Source organism: Ceratotherium simum, chromosome 22 (genome assembly GCF_057802395.1).
Source record: "Ceratotherium simum simum isolate JZ-2026a chromosome 22, ASM5780239v1, whole genome shotgun sequence".
NCBI classification, from domain to species: Eukaryota; Metazoa; Chordata; class Mammalia; order Perissodactyla; family Rhinocerotidae; genus Ceratotherium; species Ceratotherium simum.
In genome coordinates, this window is record NC_141921.1 from 26,999,989 (window position 1) to 27,023,847 (window position 23,859).

General features: G+C 57.6%; 1 protein-coding gene across 1 annotated transcript in view; it reads left to right on the forward strand.

Moving 5' to 3' along the window:
- SDC3 (syndecan 3) overlaps positions 1-23,859 on the forward strand; it is a 39,020-nt gene that overhangs the window by 10,917 nt on the left and 4,244 nt on the right. The window contains exons 2-4 of the mRNA XM_087447085.1: positions 18,927-19,044; positions 20,512-21,125; positions 22,977-23,268. Of these exons, the coding sequence (XP_087303211.1) occupies positions 18,927-19,044; positions 20,512-21,125; positions 22,977-23,268 (1,024 nt within the window). The remainder of the gene's footprint in view (positions 1-18,926; positions 19,045-20,511; positions 21,126-22,976; positions 23,269-23,859) is intronic.

A 23,859-nucleotide genomic window follows, 5' to 3' on the forward strand; every position in this document is an offset into this window, starting at 1 on the left:
CACCTCTCCCAGGAAGCCTTCCCTGACCCAACCCCAGCTGGCCTCATGCCCAAGACTCTGTGCCAAATTGTTTCCCATCAGTGCATTCAGGGTACTTCTTCAGCCTCATCCCTTCGCCCTGTACACCCCCACTGCTACCACTTAAGACTCCTGACTATTCCCTGGGTACAGAGCACACCATTGTCTCTCTTGCCTTCATGTCCACCTATATGCTCTTCACTCTACGTGGACCGTTCCCTTCTCCAGTGAACTTCTACTCATCCTCCAAAACCCAGCACAAATGTCCCCTCCTCTGGGAACTCTTTATCCACCGACCTCTCCTCCCAGCTCCCAGGCACAGTGAGCCCTTCTTCAGCCCCTTCTCTCCTGCCTCCCTCTTCTAGATTCCCAGGCACCTGTCTTCTTTTATGTGTTAGGATTCTTTACTAAGCCCCAGTTCTGGTACCTTGCCTCATAGTGTCTGGTTCCCCATGGGGTCACTGTTACCTCCCTCTGGGAGCCCTCACTTGGATACATTGTTGCGGCAGCTACGCCTCCATTACATCATCTCCCTGTTCAGCCCTCACATGTTACTTTGTTTCATTTCCCCAAATTCTGATGTTGCTACATTGTTTCCTTTTTGTGCTTTGGCACATCCTTAATCTGTTTTACTTCTAGTCTCCCTTGTTGTCACACCTGGTCCTTTCTCCCCAGCCCCCTGCTCCTGTGATCCCCCAGCTGGGAGAAGAGGAGAGTGGAGGCTGGCAGTGAGAGAGGCAGCCTTCCTGCTTCATTTAGCCGAGGGGTGTACTGGGTCCTTTGGGATTCCACCTTTCTGGAAGGTGGACGTACTGTGGGCTTTTGGAGGGTCAGGCTTGGTGATGAGAGAGCTTCCCCTCTGCCATCCACCTCCCTCCCCCAGCAACCCTCCTGCCCACCTCCTCCTCCTCCTCTGTCTGCTCCTGCTCCTCTCCTTCCCTCCCTGCCTCCCACCCTCCCCGCACCCTCCCCCGTCCTGCTCTGGTTCCCTAGAGGCCTCTGCCTCACTCCCTCCCTGGCTGGTTGGAACCTCTCATCTCCCTGGCTGCCACTTGGTGGGGCCAGGACCCGAGGAGTCCCTTGAGGGATGGGGGTCTCGAGGACCGAGGGGATGCTTCAGGCCAAGGCTAGAGGGACTCTACTCCTCACCTTCCTGGGCCCAGAACCCCCATTCCCTTCATCCGCCGCTCCAGAAGGGTGGTTTCAAGGGCAGTGGAGCCATGGGACATCAGCCCCTCGCCTTGCTGTTCAGTTGAGGACACTGAGCCCAAAGATGGAGATGGCTGTTCAGGGTCTCTCAGCAGTGAGAGGCAGAGCACATCCCCCGGGGCTGTGGCCCTGGGCGGCCTCTGGGGGCTGAGCCTTGGCTTGGCTGACTCCTGCTCTCATGCTAGGCCGGGGAGCTGGGAGGCTCAGTGGGGGCACTCTCCGGTCCAGAAGAAGGGTTCTGGCTCTGTGTTCGGGGACGGTCTGCGAGGCTGTGGTTGAGCCCCGGGGGAGCCTTTTGCCGTGTGGAGCTGAGCCTGTGTTTCTGTTTAGGACTTCGGTTTGGGCGAGGGGCTGGGTTTGTGTGTGCACGCGTGTGTGAGACGGTGTGTGGCTGTGTGTCTGTACTGATGCGGGGGGGCCTGGGTGTCCACTTAGGGAAGGACGTTTGTGGCCTACTCCTTTGTCTTCAGCTGTTTTAGTGGCTCAGGTGTGAGGCCAGGTCAGGGGGAATCAGGAGTCCCCAGATTGCTGTCTCCCCCTTTCTCACGGTAGGGGGCTTGCCCCGACACCGCGGTGGGCCGTGGATATTAGCAGCTCCTGGAAGGCTAGTGGAAGAAGTTGGGAGACATTCTCCCTACCTCAGGGGGGTCGATGCACACAGAGGAGTGTGCACACGTGCAGACCCGTTTGTGTACATGAAGGAGCATGCAGACCTGGGCACACACCCTTTTCCTGTGCACACACGTGGAGACACAGACCCACGTACATACCTGCACACACACAGGCACACAGAGACAGGGACACACACACTCCCCGCGGTGCACATGGATCACTCACAGAGACACAGCCCGTGTACTCACACAAACACGCCCAGACCCACACAGGCGTCTTAGCCCAGCTAAGACAACCTGCAGGTGTACGCACACACGTGTACCTGCACACACGCCCAGAAACACCCCTGAATGTCCTTACCTGTGTGCACTTGTGTGCCTGTGGGTACACACACACGAGCGCGCGCACACACACACGTGCTGCTGGGGCTCTAAGCTGCCAGGAATGTGTCCATCCTTAATCCCAGCTCTTAATCCCAGTGTCTCGGGAGCCCAGGCCAGAGGGGCAGCTGGTCATCTGACCTCCTTAGTGGTGATTAGGGCAAGGGCGGGGGGTGGGGGGTTGGGAGAGGGCCTCAGGGCTTTGTCTTCTGTCTGACCTCCAGCGATACCACAAACTCAGAACTTGGCTTCCTTCAGACACTCAGTTCTATGTCATTTACCAACCCTGGGTGCGGATATGCTGGCAAGGAAGGAGAGGGTTGTGGCTGTGTGTACCTGAGGATAGTGAGAGCCGAGGTCAGAGAGGCCAGGGGAGGCTGTCCCTCCTTTAACCGCCTGCCTGATGCAGATGCTAATTCAGGATCTTCAGCATGAGTCGTCCTGGGGATTCTGACCTCTGGAACCCTGTTCCGGCCAGAGCATGTCTGGACTAAGTGGGAGGATGAGGCTCAACAAGAAGATGCTGAATTTGGAGCCCTGAGCAGGGAGGGGGATGGTCACTGGGACAAGGGTGGGATGGGGAGGCTTCCAGGAGGAAGTGAGACCTGAGCTGGGCGTTGAGGCGTCTGCTCCTGGGGCATTTGGAAATGCACGGGGACATTTTTGGTTGTCACAATAACAGGATGCTGCTGGCATTTAGGTGGGGGACGGGCAGTGATCAGGGCTGCTAAATGGCTGTGGCCCGGATGGCAGCAGTTCTCCTGGGGAGAAATGAGGCACGGCGAGGCTGCTCCTGGGGGTGGGGGGTCAGGGTGGACCACAGCTCAGAGGTGAGACTGTCCCCAGCACACTGTGGGACGGAGGGACATCCCTTACTACGCAGGGCACTGTAGAGGTGCCCCGAGATTGTGAGGGCTGAGTCCCCCCCACCCTGCCCCGCCCCATGTTGGGATGGATGTGTGTCTGTAAGGCGTGGCTGTGATAGATGGTAGAAGGAGGAGTCAGAACCCAAGTGGGCTCTGACTGTGACCTCTGCGTGTCAGCTGGGTGACATTGGGCAGCTCACTGTGCCCGTGTCCCCCTCTGTAAAGCCAGATGGTAACCGCCGCACTGCAGGGCAGTTGCGAGTATTAGGGTCCAGCATGGTGCAGTGCCCAGAGCTGCGGACCAGGACTGATAACAGTGGGGCTGTGGTAATGAGAGGGGAGACAGGCACCACCCTGTCCTTGTCCTGGAGTATGGGGAACAGCCTGGGTCCCAGAAACAGCCCTTGCTTGCTGTCCCCTTTGAGCTCTGCCTCTCCGGTCCAGGTCCTTCTCCCCGCAGCGCTGTCTGCTCCAGCTCCTGGGCTGGACCACTTGGGGCTCATTCATGTGGACGTCCCGTGGCCCTGCTCTGGCCTGGGGCCAGCCCTGGTGGAGCTCCCTGTGGAGGGGGCCCATGCTGGAGTGACTGGGGCTCCGACTCTGCCTGCGAAGGGTCAGCTGGGACCTGAAGGAGGTTTTGGGCAGGGAAACCCTGTTCAAGTGACATGTGAGGAGAGGAGGGCATGCTTCATCCCTGGGCTGCGGGGCACACGGGGGTGGGGCACTCAGGGTCCCTGAATTCCTCGTGGGTGGTGGGACTCCATCTGAGCTCGGTGGGGAGGGCTCGGCTTTTTGGCGGAGCCTATAGCGGTGGGCTGAGGATCAGCTGCTGGATGCAAGGATGTGCTGGACCCACAGGAGGCTGGTGGCTGATGTTGGGGAGAGGCCCCGGGGCCCTGGGGCTTTCCCTGGCTCCCTCCACCTCATGGCTGGGACGGGGGGCCAGGGGGTCGCTGTGGAGTTCTTAGCGTCCCCTCTCGGGATCCTTGGTGGCCTCTGCCCTGCAGTCTGCACTGTGAGGCTCTCAAAGGTCACCTCTTCCCCTCTTGGTGACCAGGTGGAGGACCAGAGCCGGGGCCGGGGGAGCTTGCCGAGGTGGTGGACTAGAGGCAGGGGGCCCAGGGGTCGCAGGCTTCATCCCTGAGTTCAGCCTGGGAGGGGTGTGTGGGGTGCTGAGCACCTGTCACACGTAAGCCTGGCAGCTCGCGCCCAGGCCCCGCCCTCAGGACAGAGGGCCTCTGCGCAGAGAAGAGAGAGTGGAAACTGGCCGGGGGCTCTGCGGCTGCCAGCTGGGCTGGGCAGAGGCTGGTGCCTGAGAGCCAAGTGGGGGCAGGGCGGGGGTGAGGGGTGGGCCCTGGAGACCTCTCTGTCCTAAAGTCTGCGCTAGACGGCCACAGAGGGCGGGGGACAGAGGGACTTGTCTTCAAATTCAGATGTGCTTCACTGCTGGGGCCCTGCCACCCTCCTGCCTCCTTCCCTGGCAGGGACGTATTCTCATGCCTCTTCCTGAGGGCAGTCAGGGGCCAGCCACGTGGACAGAGGGCCTGGGTGGGGGCATGGCAGAACCACTAAGGGCTGGAGCTGGGACACTGAGGTGTAGCAGTGGAGATGGCAGCCAGCTGGAGTTTGGAGTTGCCTCCTTTCTTTTGGGTCGCTCCAGGCCAAGCCTGCCCCACTCCAGTGGTCCCACCTGACAAAGTGGCCTTTAACAAGCGCATACGAGGCCGTTGCTGGGCTGGGCCTCTCCCACTTGTGGTCTGCAGAGTCAATGTTTGCCCTTCTGGAGATGGGGCTGGGGAGGCTTCACCTGGGGTTTGGTTGGGGGTTACTCAGAGAGGAGATGAGCAGGCATAAGACTCACCTCCTCTCCCATCTGAGTATTTGAGTCCAGGCTCTGCTGTGTGACTCTGGGCAAGTTTCTCACCCTCTCTGAGCCTCAATTGCACATTCTTTCTTTTTTTTCCCTAAACAGTGGCTTTATTGAGATTTAACTCATATACCATACAATTCACCCACCTAAAGTGTATAATTCAATGGTTTTTAATAAATTTACAGAGTTGTACAACCGTCACCAATTTTATACATTTTTATCTCCCCAAAAAGAAATCCTGTACCCATTAGCAGTCCCTCCTCATTTCTTCCCAGTCGGCCAGCCCTGAGCAATCACTAATCTACTTTCTGTCTGGATGGATTTGCCTATCCCGGACATTTCATATAAGTGAAATCATACAATATGTGGTCCTTGTGACGGGCTTCTTTCACTTAGCGTAATGTTTTCAAGGTTCATCCATGTGGTAGCACGTATCAGTACCTCATTTTTTTTTTATTGTGAAGAAGATCAGCACTGAGCTAACATCTGCCAATCCTCCTCTTTTTTTTGCTGAGGAAGACTGGCCCTGGGCTAACATCCATGCCCATCTTCCTCCACTTTATATGGGACGCCGCCACAGCATGGCATGACGAGCGGTGCGTCAGTGTGCCCCCGGGATCCGCACCTGTGAACCCTGGGCCGCCGCAGCGAAGCGCACGCACTTAACTGCTTGTGCCACCGGCCCGGCCCCCAGTACTTCATTTCTTTTTTTGTTGAATAATATTCCATTGTATGGACATACCATCTTTTATGTATCCATCTATCAGTTGATGAACATTTGTGTTATTTCCATTTTTTGGCGATTATGAATAATGCTGCTATTTTTAAAAAATGTGTGGACGTATGTTTTCACTTCTTTTGGGTATATACCCTCGGACTGGAATGGCTGCGTCATATGGTAACTCTGTGTTCAACCTTTTGAGGAACTGCCAGACTGTTGGGCTGCACCATTTTCCATTTCCACCGCTGGGGTGAGGGTTCCGATTTCTCCACATCCTCACCAACACCTGTTATTTTCTGACTTTCTGATCACATTCATTGCTGTATCCACTCATCCCGCAGGTATTTATAGAACATCTGTCTTTGACGAGGCAGGGTGCTCATTACAAAACTGGGGACAGAATTTCTCCCTTGAGAAGCTGTTTAGAAGATTCAGTGACACAGTATCTAAAAGCTGCATGTGGTTAGTGACGGGAGATAAAGATTATCAAGGGGGGAATCTGGGGGTGCTCAGGAGTCATGGGGCCCCCTGAGAGCAGAGGAATGTGTGTGTGCTGACCACCTACTGTGTGTCAGAACCTTTGCTTCAGTCCTCATGACCCTCTGGGCTGTGTTGTTGTCCCATTTGCAGATGGGAGAACTTGAGGCTCAAGCCAGGCAGCTTGCCCCAAGGTCACCCAGCCAAGAGGTAGCCAGGCTCTGGGCTGAGAGCCTGTTTGCATCATCTCATTTAATCCTCTCAACGCTTTGAGATCAGTTCTATTATTATGCCCATTTTGTAGGAGAAGAAACTGAGGCTCAGAGAGGTGGACTTACTTGCCCAGGGTCACCCAGCTGCTGAGGGCCAGTGCTGGGATTTGGACTCAAGCAATCTAGCTTCAGAGACCCTGCCCATTGCGAGGCCCCGCCTATCTCCCAGGACTCTGGGGGGATGAGGATACTGGGGTATAGCTATGGAGATGGCCATCCATCTGCCCCCTCCCTTTCCTGACCTCACCTGTGTGTCACAGACTGTCATCGTGGGCTGGAGGCAGGCCTCTGGGGTCTCTGCCAGTCCCTCCCCCAGTTTTTTTGTCTGACTCCTTGCTCTGTGCCTCAGTTTCCCACCTGGGCGATGGTAGCGGTGGCCTTGGAGGCCCCCATGGCTCACACTACATGAGTCTGGCTCGTTCCGTCCCTTTGAAGGGGAGCAGCTCAGAAGCCAGTGGGATAGTCCTGGGCGGGGGGTGGGGAGTCGAATCTCCACTGCGTGTGAGTTTGTGCTGGTTATAAATAACCCAGCAAATGGGAGGGTGAGGGGGACCATAGCCCGACTCCTCAGGAGGCTGGACACACTCACTCACACACAGATGGGGACACTTTGGGTGTGTGTGTGTTGTGTGTTCTCGGGGTGTGTGCCGGCACGTGCCTGGGGAGGCTTTGGGGAGGATGTCAGAGCTGTGTGGTGTCCCAGCACAGCTGGCAGGGTGGGGCCTGCTTCGGGCTGATGCCAGCAGGGTCTGTTCAGTTTCCTGGAGGCCCAGCGGAACCCCAGGGCTGGTGAGGTCCCTGGAACCCTCTCACCTGGCTTCAGGTGGCCCCCAAGATCAGGCTGAAGGTCCCTGTGCCCTTTGAGCTTGCCCTCCCTCAGGTCCTGTGGACTACACTGGAGCCTCCGTCTGCTCTCCCAGCCCCCCCCCCCACCAGGCCCCGCTCCCCCCTGCCTGCCCCTCTCAGCTCCATCCTGAGTCTCCACTTGGGCTCTCTGTGACCTCCAGCAAGTCTCTTGGCCTCTCTGGGTCTACAGAGTAAGGAGGCCCACATCACCTGCTCCATCAGTGAGGCATTTAGTAGGTGCTCGGTACATGCTACTTTCCTGCCAGCCCAGGCTTGGTTGTAAAGTGGCCAGAATTGTAGGCGCCACTGGGAGCCTGCTCATCTGCATGTTTTTGCATATAATTTGCATAGTCATTTTATGAAAAATGCTGGGATCAGTCTCAGTTTCTCTTCCCTCCTCCCAGCTCAGTTGGAGTCCTCCTGGTTGGACTTTGGAGGGACCAGAGAGGACCTTTGTCCAACCTCCTGGTTTTACACATGGGGAGACTGAGGCAGAGGACAGGGCCCTGCCCGGGATCACAGAGTGATGGGGCAGGAGGTGGGTGACATGCATCTGCAGGGGTGTCCCATTCACAGCTGTCACTGAACAGATATTAGTGGAGGCCAACTGTATCCCAGGCACAGCCCCCAGGGCTGTTGGAGGGGAGACAGACATTAGACATTAGGAAGTAAATAAACAAGTTCCTCTGAGGTGGTGGGGAGCTGTGGGACATGACCCTGGTGTTGACGGAGTGGCGGGGTGTGGGGCGGTCACTCAGGTGGAGTTGGTGGTCAGGGAGGGCCTCTCTGAGGAGGTGAGCTTTGGGTAGGGACACCGTGTCATGTCCCAGCACCCACTAACTGCTCAGCGCCGTCACAGCTGGTCTCTGTGTGCTGGAAATCATTGACCCCATTCTGTAGGAGGGCAGACTGAGGCCCGGGGAGGTGAAGGGACTTGACTAGGGCTCTCTGGAAGCCGGGACTGGAATACCTAACCCCACACCGGTTTGTCCCTTGGAGACTTGCAGGCCCCAGGAGGGACCGGGCCTTTGTTGGCAGGGACGGTCGCAGAGCCTGGAGACTCAGTCTCAGCGGCACGTGCTGGTGAGTTGTGGGGTGGTGGGTGGGGCTGCTCATCTGAGCCAGGCCACCTGTCATGGGAGCGGGAGTTGTCCTCCATTTCTGCTCACTCCCAGACATTCAGTCAGCCTGTCTCTGTGCATAGGGCTGGGGGGGACGGGGCTGTGTGTGGACTCTGATGCTTACCCCACCCTTGAGGAGCTTCTGGTGGGGGAGACTGGTGAGGGCTGGGAGTAGGTATGCACTGCACACAAAGGGCATGGTCCTGGGGTTCAACTAATCCTGGGTTCAAATCTGGCCCCATTGCTGTGTGACTTTGGGCCAGTTGCTTCCCCTCTCTGAACTTTGGTTTGCCCATCTGTGAAATGGGAGTAATAATCCCTCACCGGTAAGATGTTTGTGACGAGAGATGAGGCAGTGTGCCTATAAGGGGCAGTGTGAGTGCTCCCTGCATGGTGGCTCCAGCTGTTGCTCATGGTAAGGGATGGAATGGCCCCAGGCCTCCTCCAGAAACACGCTGGTGAAATGAGTGTCTTGTCAGACACTGGGATCCCTGCATGCATTCTCAGGGGTTCTCAGAGCACGTCATCTGGTGTCAGTGAGGCTAGAGTCCAAATCCTGCTGTGCCCCCTTGGTGGCTTAACAGCCTCTGTCTCCTCATCTGCTTCCCGGGTGGCCGAGTGGGCTCAGTGAGATCTGGTAGAAGGCCCGTCGCAGTGACGGGAGCATGGTTGGGGGCCTCTCCTCCCCTGATAAGAACAACACAGTGGAGCTGGAGTCCCCAAGAAGGGACTTCCTGATTCAGACCAGGCGAGTGGTCGTCGTGTGGAGGCCTCGCAGAGGAGGTGGTGTTGGGCTCGCTGAGTTTCGTGACGACATAGATATTCTGCCGACTGTGGGCCCCTGAGTGCCTGGAATAGCCCCTCGCACACAGTAGGTGCTTGATAAATACTGCCTGTACTGACTAATGGATTGAGTAGGTGCTGGCCAGGCAGAGATGGGAAGGGTGTTCCAGAAAACAGGAACAGCACGTGGAAGGCCCGAAAGAGCCCCGCCTTTTCTAGAACCATAAAGGGTTTAGTGTGGGAGGAGCGTGGGGGGTGGGCAGCTGGGAGAGTAGGCTGCTGAGTCTGGAAACGGGGCCTCAGTGGGTGGTCCTGCTCTCAGGCAGGAGCTTGGGGACAGGAATAAATGAACAGCATGAGTCAGGGTGGCCGAGAGGGTGACGCTAGAGGGCAGGTGGCTGGAATTGATGGAGTGGTGACGGGCGGCCCAGCCCTGGATTGAGGAGGGGCTGGTTTTCCCAGGGTTGCCCTGCCACCCTCTGTCCAGGCGGAGGTGACAGGCGGTCAGCTGTAGGGGTCCATCCTGCACCCCGACGGGGACTGGCAGGGATGGTGGGGCCAGGAACCCGGCTGGTAGGAGAAGCAGGCGGGCGGGGGAGGCGTCTGGGCCCGGTGGGCCAATGTGGCTGCCAGCCCGGTTGATGCCAGGGGAGGGAGCTGGGCCCTGCCAAGCCGGCCCGTCTGCGGTGAGGCGCAGCTGCGTAGGCACCGGGCCGAGGGCCTGCCAGCTCCCTCGGAGACTTTGTGTTCCTTTCCTTTCTGTCGGTCACTGTTTGCTCCTGAAGTGCCTCAGGACCCGTCCCAGTGGGGTCTCAGCAGAACGAAGGGGCCGAGGGGTTTCACAGGCCAAACAAGGGCAGGGCCACGGACTCAGAAAGCACGTGCTGTTTCTAATAATAAAAGTGCTCTGAGTTTATCATAGAAAATTGGGAAAATGCACACAGGTACTGAGAAAAAACAAAAAACCCTGTAATCCCACTGCCTGGAGAGAGCCTCTGGGAACCTTTCATGGAATTCAGTGTTTAGAATTCACTTTGGTAGTGAGTTCACTAAAACAGGAGCAAGTTCTACGTATTTTTTTTGGTAACCTATTTTTTTATTTTTTATTTATTTATTTTTGTGAGGAAGATCAGCCCTGAGCTAACATCCATGCCAATCCTCCTCTTTTTGCTGAGGAAGACTGGCTCTGAGCTAACATCTATTGCCAGTCCTCCTCCTTTTTCTCCCCAAAGCCCCAGTAGATAGTTGTATGTCATAGTTGCACATCCTTCTAATTGCTGTATGTGGGACGTGGCCTCAGCATGGCCAGAGAAGCGGTGCATCGGTGCGTGCCCGGGATCCGAACCCGGGCCGCCAGTAGCGGAGCGCGTGCACCTAACCGCTAAGCCACGGGGCCGGCCCTGGTAACCTATTTTTAAACTTAATGATGATAATAGTATTAATAGCCAACATTTATCGAGCAGTTTGTTAATGTGTGGGTACACGGGGTCTCCTCCCGTGAACCCCACGAGGTGGGTGTTGTTATCTTTGTTTACGAGGAAAACCAGGCCCAGAGAGTCGAGTCCCTGCCCAGGGTCACCCAAGCATTGAGAGACAGAACCGTCTGTGTGAGCCGATGCACAGCCAGGCCAGCTCGCCTCCTGACAACCAGGTGTACATTCTTCCGTGTCCTTAAATATTCTTTGAAACAAGTTAAAAAAGAAAAGCCTTCTGTTAGGCGTTTGTGCCTTTTAATGATCTGACAGTTAGACTGCGAGGACTCGTGAAAACACAATTATTGATGGCTGTGTAATATTCCATGTTGTGGCTGTGCCCTCACCTATTTAACTAGTCCCCTGTTGTTGGGAATGTGGGTTGTTTCCGCTTTTCTCTAGCTCACACTACGCTGCCTCTCTTTGACCTGAGGGCTGAATTCTTGGATGCTGAGTGTCAGAATCAGAAAGGCACTTAGAGCATCCAGCTCGACTGTTGGTTTACAAATGGGGTGATGGAAGTGTGGAGAAGGGAGGGGACTTGTATGCGTCTCAGAGGCTGTGGCCTCCTGAGCTGGGACGCTGCCTGCTCTCTCCGGGGTGGGCATGGAGGGGGGCAGTGCCGCCGTGGGGAGGGGGGACTCTGCGGAGGATGGTGGGAGCACAGGGGTGGCAGTGGAGAAGGTGGCGGAGGGGCTGGGCTGGAGCTGATGGTGGAATGTGACATGGGGCCGGGATGCCCTTTGCAGAGCGGTTGGCTGAGATGGCATGGGCCCGAAGGGGTGTTTCCTGTGCTCTGAGCTGCCCTTGTGGAAGATCTGAGTGTGTGTACGTGGGTGTGTCAGCCACAGTGTGTGCGTCTGGGCCTTGCTGATATGTTTTTGGTGGGGAGGCCCGTCAAGTTCAGCCTGGCCTTCTCTGCCCCTCCTCACCCTGCTCCTCCCCAGGCCCTCTGCCCTCTGGGACCTGGGCTCTGGGGCCCCCTCCCCAGCAGATGCAGCCTCCGTGCCCCTCACCCCACCAGCAGCCAGTGAATGTGGCGGGCGCTGGGTTCCCAGCCAGGGCAGCTGTGGACGGGTGAGGGGCGGAGACCGAGGCGTCCCCCTTCCCGGTCCAGGTCCCATTGTGTAGCCCCCTTGGCTGTCCTGCTGCCCAGGGCCTGGCCCCGGCCCACATTCCTGCGCGGACGCTCTGGGTCTCTGGGTTGGAGCTAGTGAGCGTGAGAGGCACCGAGTTCTCACAGGCCTGAGGGCCTTTTGGGGACGGGGACGGGGACTGGTGGGGACAGAGCCTGTAGGCATCCAAAGGGCTCTGCTGAGACCACCCTGCTTCCAGGAGCTAGTCGATAAGCTGCTGTGTGTCTTTGGACAAATCACTTGACCTCTCTGAGTGCTCCTTGGCAGGCTAATTCTCCAGCACCCAACCCTCTTATCAGAGGTGGGGATGGTGCAAGTCTTTCCCTCCCTGGGCCTCAATTCTCACATCTGTAGGAAGGGAGAGTTGAACTCAGTGATCATTCAGGCCTAGTTTAGCCTTAAGGTGAGGCCTGAGGTGGGACACATGAGCCCCAGTAATAGCAACAAATGCCTACTGAGTGCTGACTGTGTGCTGGGCAGCATGAGTACTTCTGGTGCATCATCTCACTTGATTCTCACAATAGCTCTATGAAGTATGTATTGTTGTCCCCATTTAACCAAACAGAGGCTCAGAGAGGTTAAGTAACTTGCCCGGAGTCACCCAGCAAGTAAGCAGAGCTGGACTTGAACCCAAGACTGTCTGAACCTAAAACTGGACTCCCAACGCCTGCTCACATTGCCTCTGGTCACCAGGAGAGTGGAGCCTGAGTCTGGCTGATGTGGGGAAGGAAGCTCGGGCAGAATTAATTATACTTGAGTTTATTCTTAGCTTTTGCGGCATGATTAGCACCACACAGGAGTGCTGGGCTCCTGGCCCCCTGCCAGCTGACCTAATTTGTGTGTCTGTGTCTGTTTCTGTAACTCGCCCTTTCTCCCCCCATCCAACCTCTCTCTCTTTCTCTCTCTGCACTCTCCCCTGATGTGTGGCCTTGGCAATGGCACTTAGCCTCTCTGGGCATGAATATAGCTTCATCTGCAGCATGGGTGTGATCATCCTGATTCTGCTTCCCCCATGAGGATGGTGAGGCTTAAATGAGATAGAGCCTTCAGAGATAATAATAGAAATATTAACATATAACTGGCAATAACTGTGGCCTCATTTATTTATTCAGCTCTAGGTGTTGGGTCCTGTGCTTAGCCCGTTACCTGCATGATCTTATTTGATTCTTGCAGCAGCTGTGTGAGCTATGCACCATTATTATCATCCCCATTTTACAGATGAGAAAACTGAGGTGCGCAGAGACTCAGTGGCCTGCCTGATGCCCGACGGGACGGGTCGCAAGGGGAGGGGCTGATTCATTCTGGCTTAACCTCTGTGCTGTCCTGTTTCTCTGGGAAGGCTCCTGATGGGGGAGAGCAGGTGGTGGGGGCTGGGCTTTCCCCTGGTCTTGGAAGGAGGCTGGGGGCAGAGGAGATGCCCAGGCGTTCTCCCTGAACACGTTACCTACACTCAGAGTGAGGGCTGTGGGAGAGAGGAGACTCGGCTGGCATCCAGCTGATTTGGGTCCTGCACCCATCCCAGCTGCCCTAAAGCTCCATGGAGAGGATCGGGCAGGGGTGGGTGGTGAGTGAGGGGGGCTGTGCTCACAGGTGTAGGGGGAAGAGCTGCAGGGGCGTGTCAGCCCATTGGGAAGGGTGCCATGTTTCACCCTGGTGTTGTGTGTGCTTGTGTGTACCCAGGAGGGAAAGTGTGCATGGCGCATGTGCATGGTGCGCGTGTGTGTAGGGGCCTGGGGAGTGCAGGTATCAGGGGCATCTGAGAGTGGGACGTATGTGTGATGTGGTGGGTGCCTGTTCTGGGACCCGTGGGTGGAGTGGGTGTTTGAGAGCACGCCGTGTCTGTGCCATGTGCTAGAGTGTGTGTACGGCACGTGTGCACACTGGGTGCGTGTGGATGGCTGTGGGTAGATCTGAGCTGAGGCTGTGCAGATCTGAGTGAGGCTGAGTGAGTGGGGCTGTGGTCACAGGTACAGGAGCACTGGACAAGCAGCGGGTCGGGGGCGGCCCTGGAGTGCTCAGGGCAGGGATTCCAGAGATAAGGACCCGTGCTCATGCCTCAATTCTAGAGCCCAGCCTCGGTGTCTGCCTCTGTGAAATGGGGGTATAAAACTCTGGGGGGGCTGCGATGATTGAAGGAGGCGGCACAGGTGACTTGGGCAGGCCCCCAGCTGTGGTGCGCAGAGGTCCCTGAGGACCCTCAGCGGCTCCCCTGGGGAGCTCAGACCTTTAGCAGCTGCTCGAGGAGCCTCCAGCTGGGTGTCTGCTCCCAGGAAGCAGAAGGTTCAGGGGCTTCTGTGGTGGGCGTGCTCGCTGGCCAGTGCCCTGAGTCTGTGTGCGGTGCGTGTGGGGAATGTGAGTGTGAGAAAAGCGTGTCTACAAGTTGTGAGGTTTGTGTCAGAGTCCGAGGGTGGCCCTGCCTGGGGGTGTGTGCAGTGATGTGTGATTAAGGAACACGCTTGGGCATGGGGATGGGTGGGTGTGTGCCACCCATGTGGTTATGAGATTTGGCTGAGGTTTGTGTGGGGCAGCCGGGGTGCGTGTTAGGTGAGGAGAAGGGTGCAGCTGTGTGTCTGTGGGTACCCCAGGTGTGTGTGTGCAGCCGGGAGTGTAGTGCACGGGTGAGCCTGTGATGGTTTGTGCCAGGCTGTATTGTCTGTGAGCTGAGGTGGGCGCACAGGTTGGGGTTGGTAAATGTTGCTCGTAATTGTGTGTGTGTGTAAGCCGGCTGTGTGTGTATAGCTGTGTTTTTGTTTTTTGTTTTTTTTTTTTGTGAGGAAGGTCAGCCCTGAGCTAACATCCGTGCTAATCCTTCTCTTTTTGCTGAGGAAGACCGGCTCTGAGCTAACATCTATTGCCAATCCTCCTCCTTTTTTTTCCCCCAAAGCCGCAATAGATAGTTGTATGTCATAGTTGCACATCCTTCTAGTTGCTGTATGTGGGACGCTGCCTCAGCATGGCTGGAGAAGCGGTGCGTCAGTGCGCGCCCGGGATCCGAACCCAGGCCGCCAGTAGCAGAGCGCGCGCACTTAACTGCTAAGCCACGGGGCCGGCCCTAGCTGTGTGTTTTTGTGGGGCATGGCTGTGTGTGTGCCACAGTGTGTAGTGTGTGCATTAAGGTGTCGGGCTGGATTGTCTGTTAGCTGCAGTGTGTGTGTGTGTGTTGTGTGTGTGTGGATGTGTTTATCAGGCGTAGGAGGGTGTGAGTTTACCTGGAGGAGGCGCAGTGAGGGTCAGGGGGAGGCCATGGGGTCCTGGGGCATTTGGATTCAGTTCTCCTTTAAGGGAATGGTATGGCTAATTATGCTAATTATGCATGGAATTATGCAAATAGAGAGGTCATTTGGGGGTCAAAGCCTGTTTGTCACCATCCTCCTGTGGCACTTGGTGACTTCTGAGGCTTTCCCTGCTGCCTCCCAGGCTCAGTTCCCTGCCCCCAGCTCTCTCCTGTCTCCTCGCTGTCTCCCTGGGAGCTGCAGCTACCAGCACCCCTGTCGTGTTCCTGGGAGGCCCCCTGAGCCCTGGCCCCCCGCAGGCCCAGGGAGGGCTAGAACTGGCACTCAGGTGGCTCTGGGGGGTGCTGGGCAAGATGGCGTTCTACACCCTGCCCCCAACCCCCACAGGTCGCAGGTGTCCCCAGCATTAAGCTTCCCAGGGCAAGTTCAAGGGTGACTGGCTTATTGGCCACCCCTCCCTCCACCCTGTCTGGGGGCTGCTTATTATTTAGAAAGAATGTTCTCTTGGATGCAGGTTTGGAAAATCACTGTGGTGGCCCCTTCCCCAGCTTTATCTGATGAGCGTGAGGCTAAATTAAGATGTGAGAGAATTCTCTCCCTCTGCCTCCCACTCTCGCATTCTCTCCTTTCTCTTGCACACGGAGTCCTCCCACCTCTCCCTACTCCCTGCCTCCCCCCGCCCTGTGCCCCTCTGACCCTGGCTTCCCTCTGTCCCTGCCTCTCCATCCCGTGTCTCTGCCCTCCCCCCTCCCGCTCATCCTCTCTGTTCCTCCACCATCTCTCCCTCTCCTGCCCCCCCCATCTCTGTGGGGAGCTGGAGCTCCTGGTCCTTAGCATGGAGGAGATGGTCGTCATGGTAACGGTTGTCATGTCGATGGCTACTGAGCTCAGGATGAATAGTATCTAGGTGAGAGCTACCTGAGTGGAGGCTGATGGGTTCACAGGAGGCTCCATGCTTGTCTCTGAGCCTCAGAGCAGCACAGCATGCGCCCCCACCCAGGGCCCGCCCCCCATGCACGTGCCTATTTGCACCCAAAGGCACGCCAACCCGTGGTGCCAATCTGTGGCTGCCTTTAGGTGAGTGTCTGTCAGGGTGTCTATATGTTCTCTCTGTGTCTCTGGGTACATCATTTCAAGGGTCCGTGTGGCTTTGGGGGGGTTTTTGGATTTGTAAAGGCCTTTCTGGGAGCAGGGTATCAGGGGCTGATGTGTGGCACTGGTCACAGAGGAATCATGAGGACTCCCTCTTTTGGCCCCCCTGTTTACCCCAGTTTGGGCGTCCCCAGGGACCACAGACTTCTTAGAACCCCTCCTCCCAGCTAAAGGTCTCCCAGCCACTCCCTGGCCTGCCTGGAAGGATGGAAAGACGGCCCCGCCCAGGATCGGGAGCCTGAGCCCTGGTCCCTGCTCAGTCTCCCTCCTGCTGTGTGGCTCTGAGCAGGAGCTGCACGTCTCTGGCTTTAGGCTGCTTGTCCAAGGACTGAGCAGAAAGTCCCCAAGGGACTCCAGCTGGCTCAGCTTGTGGAGGCTGGTAGTGTGGGGAGCCTCCTAGCTCCCTCACCCGGGGCCTGGGGTGGTGGGGGCAGAGTCGGGAGCTGGGGGAAGTTGGATGATGGCTGCTCTGAGCTCCTGGAATGTCTAAAACGGAGGAAGACCCAGCAATTAGTCACGGGAGCAATTACACTAATTGTTCCACTCCATGACTCACTGGTAGCAAGTAAATACTGATTAATTCATTACTTTGAGACTGTGTGTGTGCGTGTGTGCCTGCGTGTGTGGTAACAGGGGTGGGGTGTGGGGGTGAATCTCCTGGCTCCCTGCCCTGGCCTCCTGCCCTGGCCTGCCTGGATAGGGCTTTGGAACAGGTGGTCGGGGCTGGGGCAGGAAGCCAGCATCGGGATCCTCTCTAGCTCTGTATGAACTCCAGAAGGGAGCCTGTTGGGGTGGGGGTGTGAGAAGCTGGGCGCAGAATGCAGTGCCGATCCAGCCCCTCTCCTGCTCACACACCTTCCATGGCTCCCCACGTCAGTCAAACAATGCAGGTGCTCAGACTCCACCTCAGACCTGCTGAACCAGAGTTCAGTTTTCACAATATTCTGATGTGCAGTCAGGATGAAAAATGACCAATTTCCAAGACAGAGTCGGCAGCCGGGCACTGACTGCCTTCTGTGCTGGAGCTTCCCCAGCCTCAGCTCCAGGCTGCCCCTGCCCCACCCCTGCCCGGGAACTACTCACATCTTCCAAGTCCAGCCCATTCCTTGACAGATATTGCCTGAATACCTACTATGTGCAGATACGGTCCTGCCTCCATCGAGGGAGAGTCTAGCGGGGGTGGGCGGTCACTGACCAAGTACACACCTAAGCAGACACACTCATGAGGAGTGAGCGATGTGAATTCAGAAGCACAAGAGGCTCTGGAAGATCAAAGTAGGAGGGCTTCTCAAAAGACATGAGAGAGGAAAAAAGTTGGAGGATGAGGGGACGGGGAGGAAGAGTGTTCCAGGCAGAGAGAACAGCATGAGTGAAAGAGGCAGGAGAGACTGGGTGGAACAGAAACTTTTCTGTTCCAGGATCAGAAAGGGGCCTAGGTAGCTGGAATCCAGCGATTGAAGGGGGTGCAGACCCTGGGTGAGGCTGGAGTGCGGGCAGGGCCAGGTCTGAGAGCACAGGCTGTACTTCCTGGGAGCCTTTGCTTATTCCATTCCTTCTGTTGGAGATATCTTTCTCTCTTTATTTCAACTGTTTAAGACCCAAGTGCTAATCCTTCAGATCTGAGCACCAGGAGTCAATCTCACCTTCCTCCAGAAAGCTCACAGGGGCAGGGACTGTGGCTGGGCTCAGTCTGGGACCAGGGTCAAAGGTGTGGCTGGGTGTTGGGCCAAGCCTGCCCCTCCCAGGGGCTTGCACTCCTGTCTTGGATGTCATTAGTGCTGGCTCTCCGCCCAGGCCTGCAGTGGGGAGGGACAGTCTGGACCCAGGAGCCCGAGCTCGCTGCCTTCCCAGGTTCTGACTCTGGGCCCTGGGAGAAGCCCCTCTCACCCCTCCTGCCTCCCTGGAGACCTTCGTGGCGGAAGTGGGAGTGACATCCAGGCTCTGAGTTGACTCAGCCTTGAGATACTCTCTGGGGAGCTGGAGGGAGGGGCTGACTTCGTTTCAGGGAGGACCCAGGGCCAGGCCTGGAGCCTGCACTCCCCACCCCCTTATCCAAGGAGCTTCCCTCCCAGAGCCGCACACCTCCCCAACACCCATGTCTCTGTGATGGGACAAGTTGCCCTGCCTTTGGGATTTTGAGATGTGAGACTTCGGGTCCCCAGCAGAGTCTGAATCTCATCGCGTCCCGTGCTCTGTGGTGACCTGGGGCAACTGGGCCTCAGTTCTCTCTGTGGAATGGGGCGGATGACGCTGGCCACACGGAGAGTAATGCTGACCTGTGCTGAGCACCTGCTGCATACCAGGTGCACTCAGCACCGCACACATATGAGCACGCTGCATGCTCACAACCGCCCGCTGAGGCAGGTACTATCTGCTTAAGAGTAATGAGTAGACTGAGGCATGGAGAGACTGAGCAACTGCCCCAGGACACACATTTAGTACAGATGGAGCCAGGACCCAGACCCAGCCTTCTGGCTCTAAACCCGGTTCTGCCTCCCAAGGGTTCTGATTGGGATCGGGCAGTGACCAGGAGTCCCCAGTGGTGGCTGTCAGCAGGAAGATGGGGCTGCTACCCTGGCCCCTGGGTTGGGGGGAGGTAGTAATCAGGTCTACCCTGGCTCTCTGCCCACGTGGAGGCCACACCTAATGCCGTCCCTCGGTTGTCACTCGGCCCATGAGCGTGTCTGTCGTCCCTCTGGGCGTGTCCAGGCTGCTGGCCTCAGGCGCTGAGCCCCGTGCCCCACTCTGCCCTTCCCAGGCTCAGCGCTGGCGCAGTGAGAACTTTGAGAGGCCCGTGGACCTCGAGGGCTCCGGGGACGACGACCCCTTCCCGGATGATGAGCTGGACGACCTCTACTCGGGGTCGGGCTCGGGCTGTAAGTACCTCCCCTTCCCTTTCCCTGCGTGTCAGTCGTGTGGCACTGCCAGCTGCCCCCAGGGCCCACCTGAGGCTTCGATCGCAGGGAACAGGAGCCCAAGATCTTCCTGGAGGCGGAAGCAGGGCTCCCAGCCCCCCACGGTTTCTGTCTCTGCATCTCTGTGCGCACTGCTTGGGTCTCCCTGCAGACCTCCCGCCTGCTCGGGGACACAGACGCCCCTCAGTAACCCAGTTTTCAGTACTGTTCCAACCGCTTGGAGGAATTGAGCAGCCGTTTCTCAGCTTAGTGGCAAATCCTTAATAGAGACGATTTGATTGGCCCAGCTTGGGTCAGGTGCCCCCCTCTAGTCCAATCAGCTGTGGCCAAGGGCGGAGTTAGGGCAGTGATGGACAAGGGCAGGTGCCGCCAGTAGTGCCTGGGACTAGGAAAGGCCTGCGGAGTAGTGAGATGAGAGAGATGCACGAGTTCGAATCCCCGCCTTGCCACTTAACAGCAGTGCCGCTTTTGGCCGCTTTCCTTCTCTGAGTCTCTGTATTCTTATCTGTGAATGGTGATAAGTACACCTTCTTCTCAGAGCCTCTAGAAGGCCTCAGCATAGCACGTCGGGGTCTGGCACAGAGAGGGAGTTCTAAAAAGGGTGTGTATGCTGAGATTGAGCCCACTGAGGGGACAGGACAGGTCTGACGAGATGGTAGGAGGTCCACATGTCGTGGAACTGGCCACCCGCCGCCTCCTGCCTCTACTCTCCCCCTTTTAGCCACTCCTTTATGCCTCTTGCGAGTTAATCTTTGTAAAATCCATCTCTGATGGGTCCTGTCTCTACTCCCAAACCTCCCTGGCTCCTCCACCCCCCCTCACCTGGCTCAGGCCCCCGGGGCTGGCTCTGGCTTCTCTGTTTCTCTCTCCTCATTTCCTCCCAAGTCCCTCCACTGTCCTGGCTTTGAGTCGGCCAGATTGCTCAAGCATTCCCCTGGAGGAAGGGCTTGTTCTTCCTTTTGACCTCTCCCTGTGCCTCCAGGGGAGCCCTTCATGTACCCACCACCTTGTGCTCATGGTAGGGTGCACCCAGGTCTGACTGTTCCCAGAATGCCACTCTCCTGCTCTCCTCAACTTCCAGTGAGATTTGCAGCCACTAGGCCTTTAGTTACCACCGCCTGGATTCAACCTGCTAGAAGCTCCAGCCTGGGTGAGCTGGAATAGTCAGGGAAGACTTCCCGGAAGAGGTGGCCCCTAGAGCATTTTTGGCTAGGAAAAGAGGAGTTGGGGGACATCCACCAGCCATCAGCCAACTGGTAACCTTTGGCCAGACTGTGCCTTCCTCGTTTCTCTCATCCTGTCCTGGGGAAATTGTGCAAAGAGTGAGGGTCTGGAGCCCCCAATCTTGATGGCCATTGCTTACATGGGATCCTCATTTCCTCCACAATCACCCGGCTCCCTAGCTCTCTCCTCTCTCCACCCCCTCAGACTTCGAGCAGGAGTCGGGCCTTGAGACAGCCATGCGGTTCAGCCCAGATGTGGCCCTGGCAGTGTCCACCACACCCGCTGTGCTGCCCACCATGGACATCCAGCCTGTGGGCACCCCGTTTGAAGAGCTCCCTGCTGAGCGCCCCACCCCAGAGCCAGCCACCAGGCCCCCAGTGGTGACAGAGGTCCCAGAAGAGCCCAGCCAGAGAGCCACCACCATCTCCACTCCCACGGCTACCACTGCTGCCACAACCACAGGGGCCCCGACGGTGGCCACGGTGCCCGCCACAGTGGCCACCGCTGCCTCTAGCATCCCTGCGGCTCCCCCTTCCACAGCCACCACCTCTGTTGTAAGGACCACCGGCATACGGAGGCTTCTGCCTCTTCCACTGACCACGGCAGCCACGGCCCGGGCCACCACCGCAGCGGCGCCCTCACCTCCCACCACGGTGGCTGTCCTGGACACGGAGGCCCCAACACCCAGGCTGGTCAGCACAGCTACCTCCAGACCAAGGGCCCTTCCCAGGCCAGCCACCACCCAGGAGCCTGACATCCCTGAGAGGAGCACCCTGCCCCTGAGGACCACTGCCCCTGGACCCACGGAGGTGGCTCAGGTGAGGGGGTTGGGAGAGGACACGGAGTGAGGGCGGAGAAGGGTGGGTGAGGGTCTGGGGGAGGGAGGAGGGAGCTGGGCAGGGGTGAAGACCAGGAGGTTCTGCAGATGAGTCAGACAGGGATGGGGAGGGTGAGAGAGGGATGTGACCGGAGGGCCAAGGCAGGGGGTGAGTCACAGGATGAGGACAGAAGTCGAGATGGATGGGGATGGAAGAGGGACCAGCCGTGGGTCTTAGCATGTTGGGACAAGACATTGATGGAGAAGGAATGGGTGAGTGCGTGTGTTGGTGGTAGGGGGCCAGGGTCTGTGTGTTCAGGTTAAGAGCACAGACTCAGGAGCCGCTCAGGCAGCCTGGATTGCGATTCTCCCACTGCCACTTTTCAGCCATGTGACTTCAGGAAGTCACCGATCCTTTCTATATCTCTATTTTCTTATCTGTGAAAGGGAGACGATGATAGGATGCAAATCATAGTGTGGTGAGACTTAAGTTTCCTGACACATCCCGAGCGCCCTGGCGGTAGTCAAAGTTTCGCTCTTGTTAATAATGTCGTGGTGGTTATTATTATTAGTCTGAGGGTGGTTAAGAGCGGGCACTAGGAGAGGATTTCTGGGAGTTCGTGTTTGCAGGGTGCCGCCTGGGTGGCAGCTCAGCGCCGAGCATTTTCCCTGTGCCGTCTCCTCTCTCCCTCACGCCCACCCCACGGTGGGGGCGGGAGCATGGGGGGCACTGCCGTCATCCTCCTTTTGCAGCTGAGGCCGCTCTCCCAAGGCTTCACAGCCAGCAATGGCAGAGTCAGGATTTAAACTCGGCCGTTGGCTCCAGAGCCAGGCTTGTGTGTCTGGGGTATTCTGGGTCGGGGTAGGGGATCCAGGGGAGAGGATGAAGATGTCAGACATGCTGGGACGGGAGCAAGGAGATGGGAGAGGCAGCCTGGTCCCTTCTGGGTACACTGGGCGAGGAGTGGACGTGGAGACATTGATTGCCCTTGGCAGCCGGCCTCACAGAGGACCCTCAGGCTGTGGAGCTGCCTTCGGGTCAGCGTCCGCTCCTCTGACACCCAGCAGCCCCAGCAGGACGCAGGCCCTGCCCTCGGCTCCTCTGGGCAGCCGGGGCAGCCTGGTGTTTCCCAGACACCTGGGCAAGCAGGAAGGGGCGACAGCGATGGGGCACGGAGAGCAGGTCGATGGTGCAGCCTCTGCTCACGGTCTCTCCTGGGCCTGGACATCAGGTCCATCCTCTCCACACCCATCTGTGAAGTGCCTACATCCCTGCCCCGATCCCAGCTCTGGTCCTGCCTCCACGTGGTCCCTGGGCTGGTTGCCTGGACACCTGACCCCGAGGGGCATCGTACTCTGCAGGTTGTGCTCCTGGACTGACTTCCAGGCTTGGGGACTCATCTCTACCCCAGACCTGAGTACATAACAGCGGCATCCAGCAGTCCCTAAACAGCAGCTGGAGGGGGAAATGACAGAGATGGGAGGGGCAGGATGTGGCCAGGTGAGAACAGAGGTAGTGTAGTATAGTGAGTAGAAACACAGATGGTGGAGTTGGATAGATCTGGATTTTAGTTCTGCTTCTACCACTTACTAGCTGTGTGTCCTTGGGCAAGTCATAGACCCTCTCTGAGCCTATTTCCTGCTCTGTAAATTGGGGGTAATAGTACCACCTTCATGGGGATGTTGTAGGGTAAAATGCTCCTAATGTGCTTAGCACAGTGCCTGGCGCATAGTGAGTGCTTAGTGTTAGCCTCGCGGGGAAGAGGAGTAGTAGGGGTGGGCTTGTGTGTGGCTGCCCTGAGGCAGTGGGCGTTGGGGTCTGGCTCCTGGGCTCATTCTACCCTCCCTGCAGACGCCAACTCCAGAGTCCTTCCTGACCACCATCCGGGATGAGGCAGAGGTGCCGGTGAGCGGGGGGCCCAGCGGGGACTTTGAGCTGCCGGAGGAAGAGACCACGCAGCCAGACAGAGCCAACGAGGTGGTGGCCGTGGGCGGGGCTGCGGCCAAGCCGTCACCTCCACCTGGGACACTGCCCAAGGGTGCCCGCCCAGGTCCTGGCCTCCTGGACAATGCCATCGACTCGGGCAGCTCGGCGGCTCAGCTGCCACAGAAGAGCATCCTGGAGCGGAAGGAGGTGCTCGTAGGTGAGGCGTGGGGCCCGGGAGGAGCCCAGAGTGGGGCGGCTGTTTGGGCCTCAGTTTGCCCTCTAGGAGCCCAGGAGGGAGGTCAGGGCTGAGATTCCTAGGGGCCTAGTTTCCTAGGGAAGGAAAGTGGGGGACTTGACCCCCAGGATCCACCCTCCATTTCCTCCCTGACCTTCCTCCATCCCAGGGTCTGACGTTGACTTTATCCTATCTCCAGCGCTTTCCCCAGTGCCCTTTGACCCCTCCTCAGACTGTGACCTTGACCCCTGCTTCTCTGAGCCATGCTGGCTGACTCCTCCTGGACCTTACCCCCTGGATCCTAATCTCTGACCCCATCCTTTGGCTTGACCTGCCCCCACCCTTGATGCCGGCCTGAGGCCCTGCCCTGGCCCATCTCCTGATGAGTCTCTGGACGCGTGGTCCAAGCGCTGCTCCCCACTTAGGAGGAATATGGCCTGGGGCAGGTCTTTCCCCTCTCCAGGCTCCCTTTTCCTCATCTGGGGGGATAATCATTTTGCACTTAATCAATTCTCAGTGCACATTTCTTCATATGGTAACTCTTCTGTAGTTGGGGTCTGTCAAAGTTTAGTT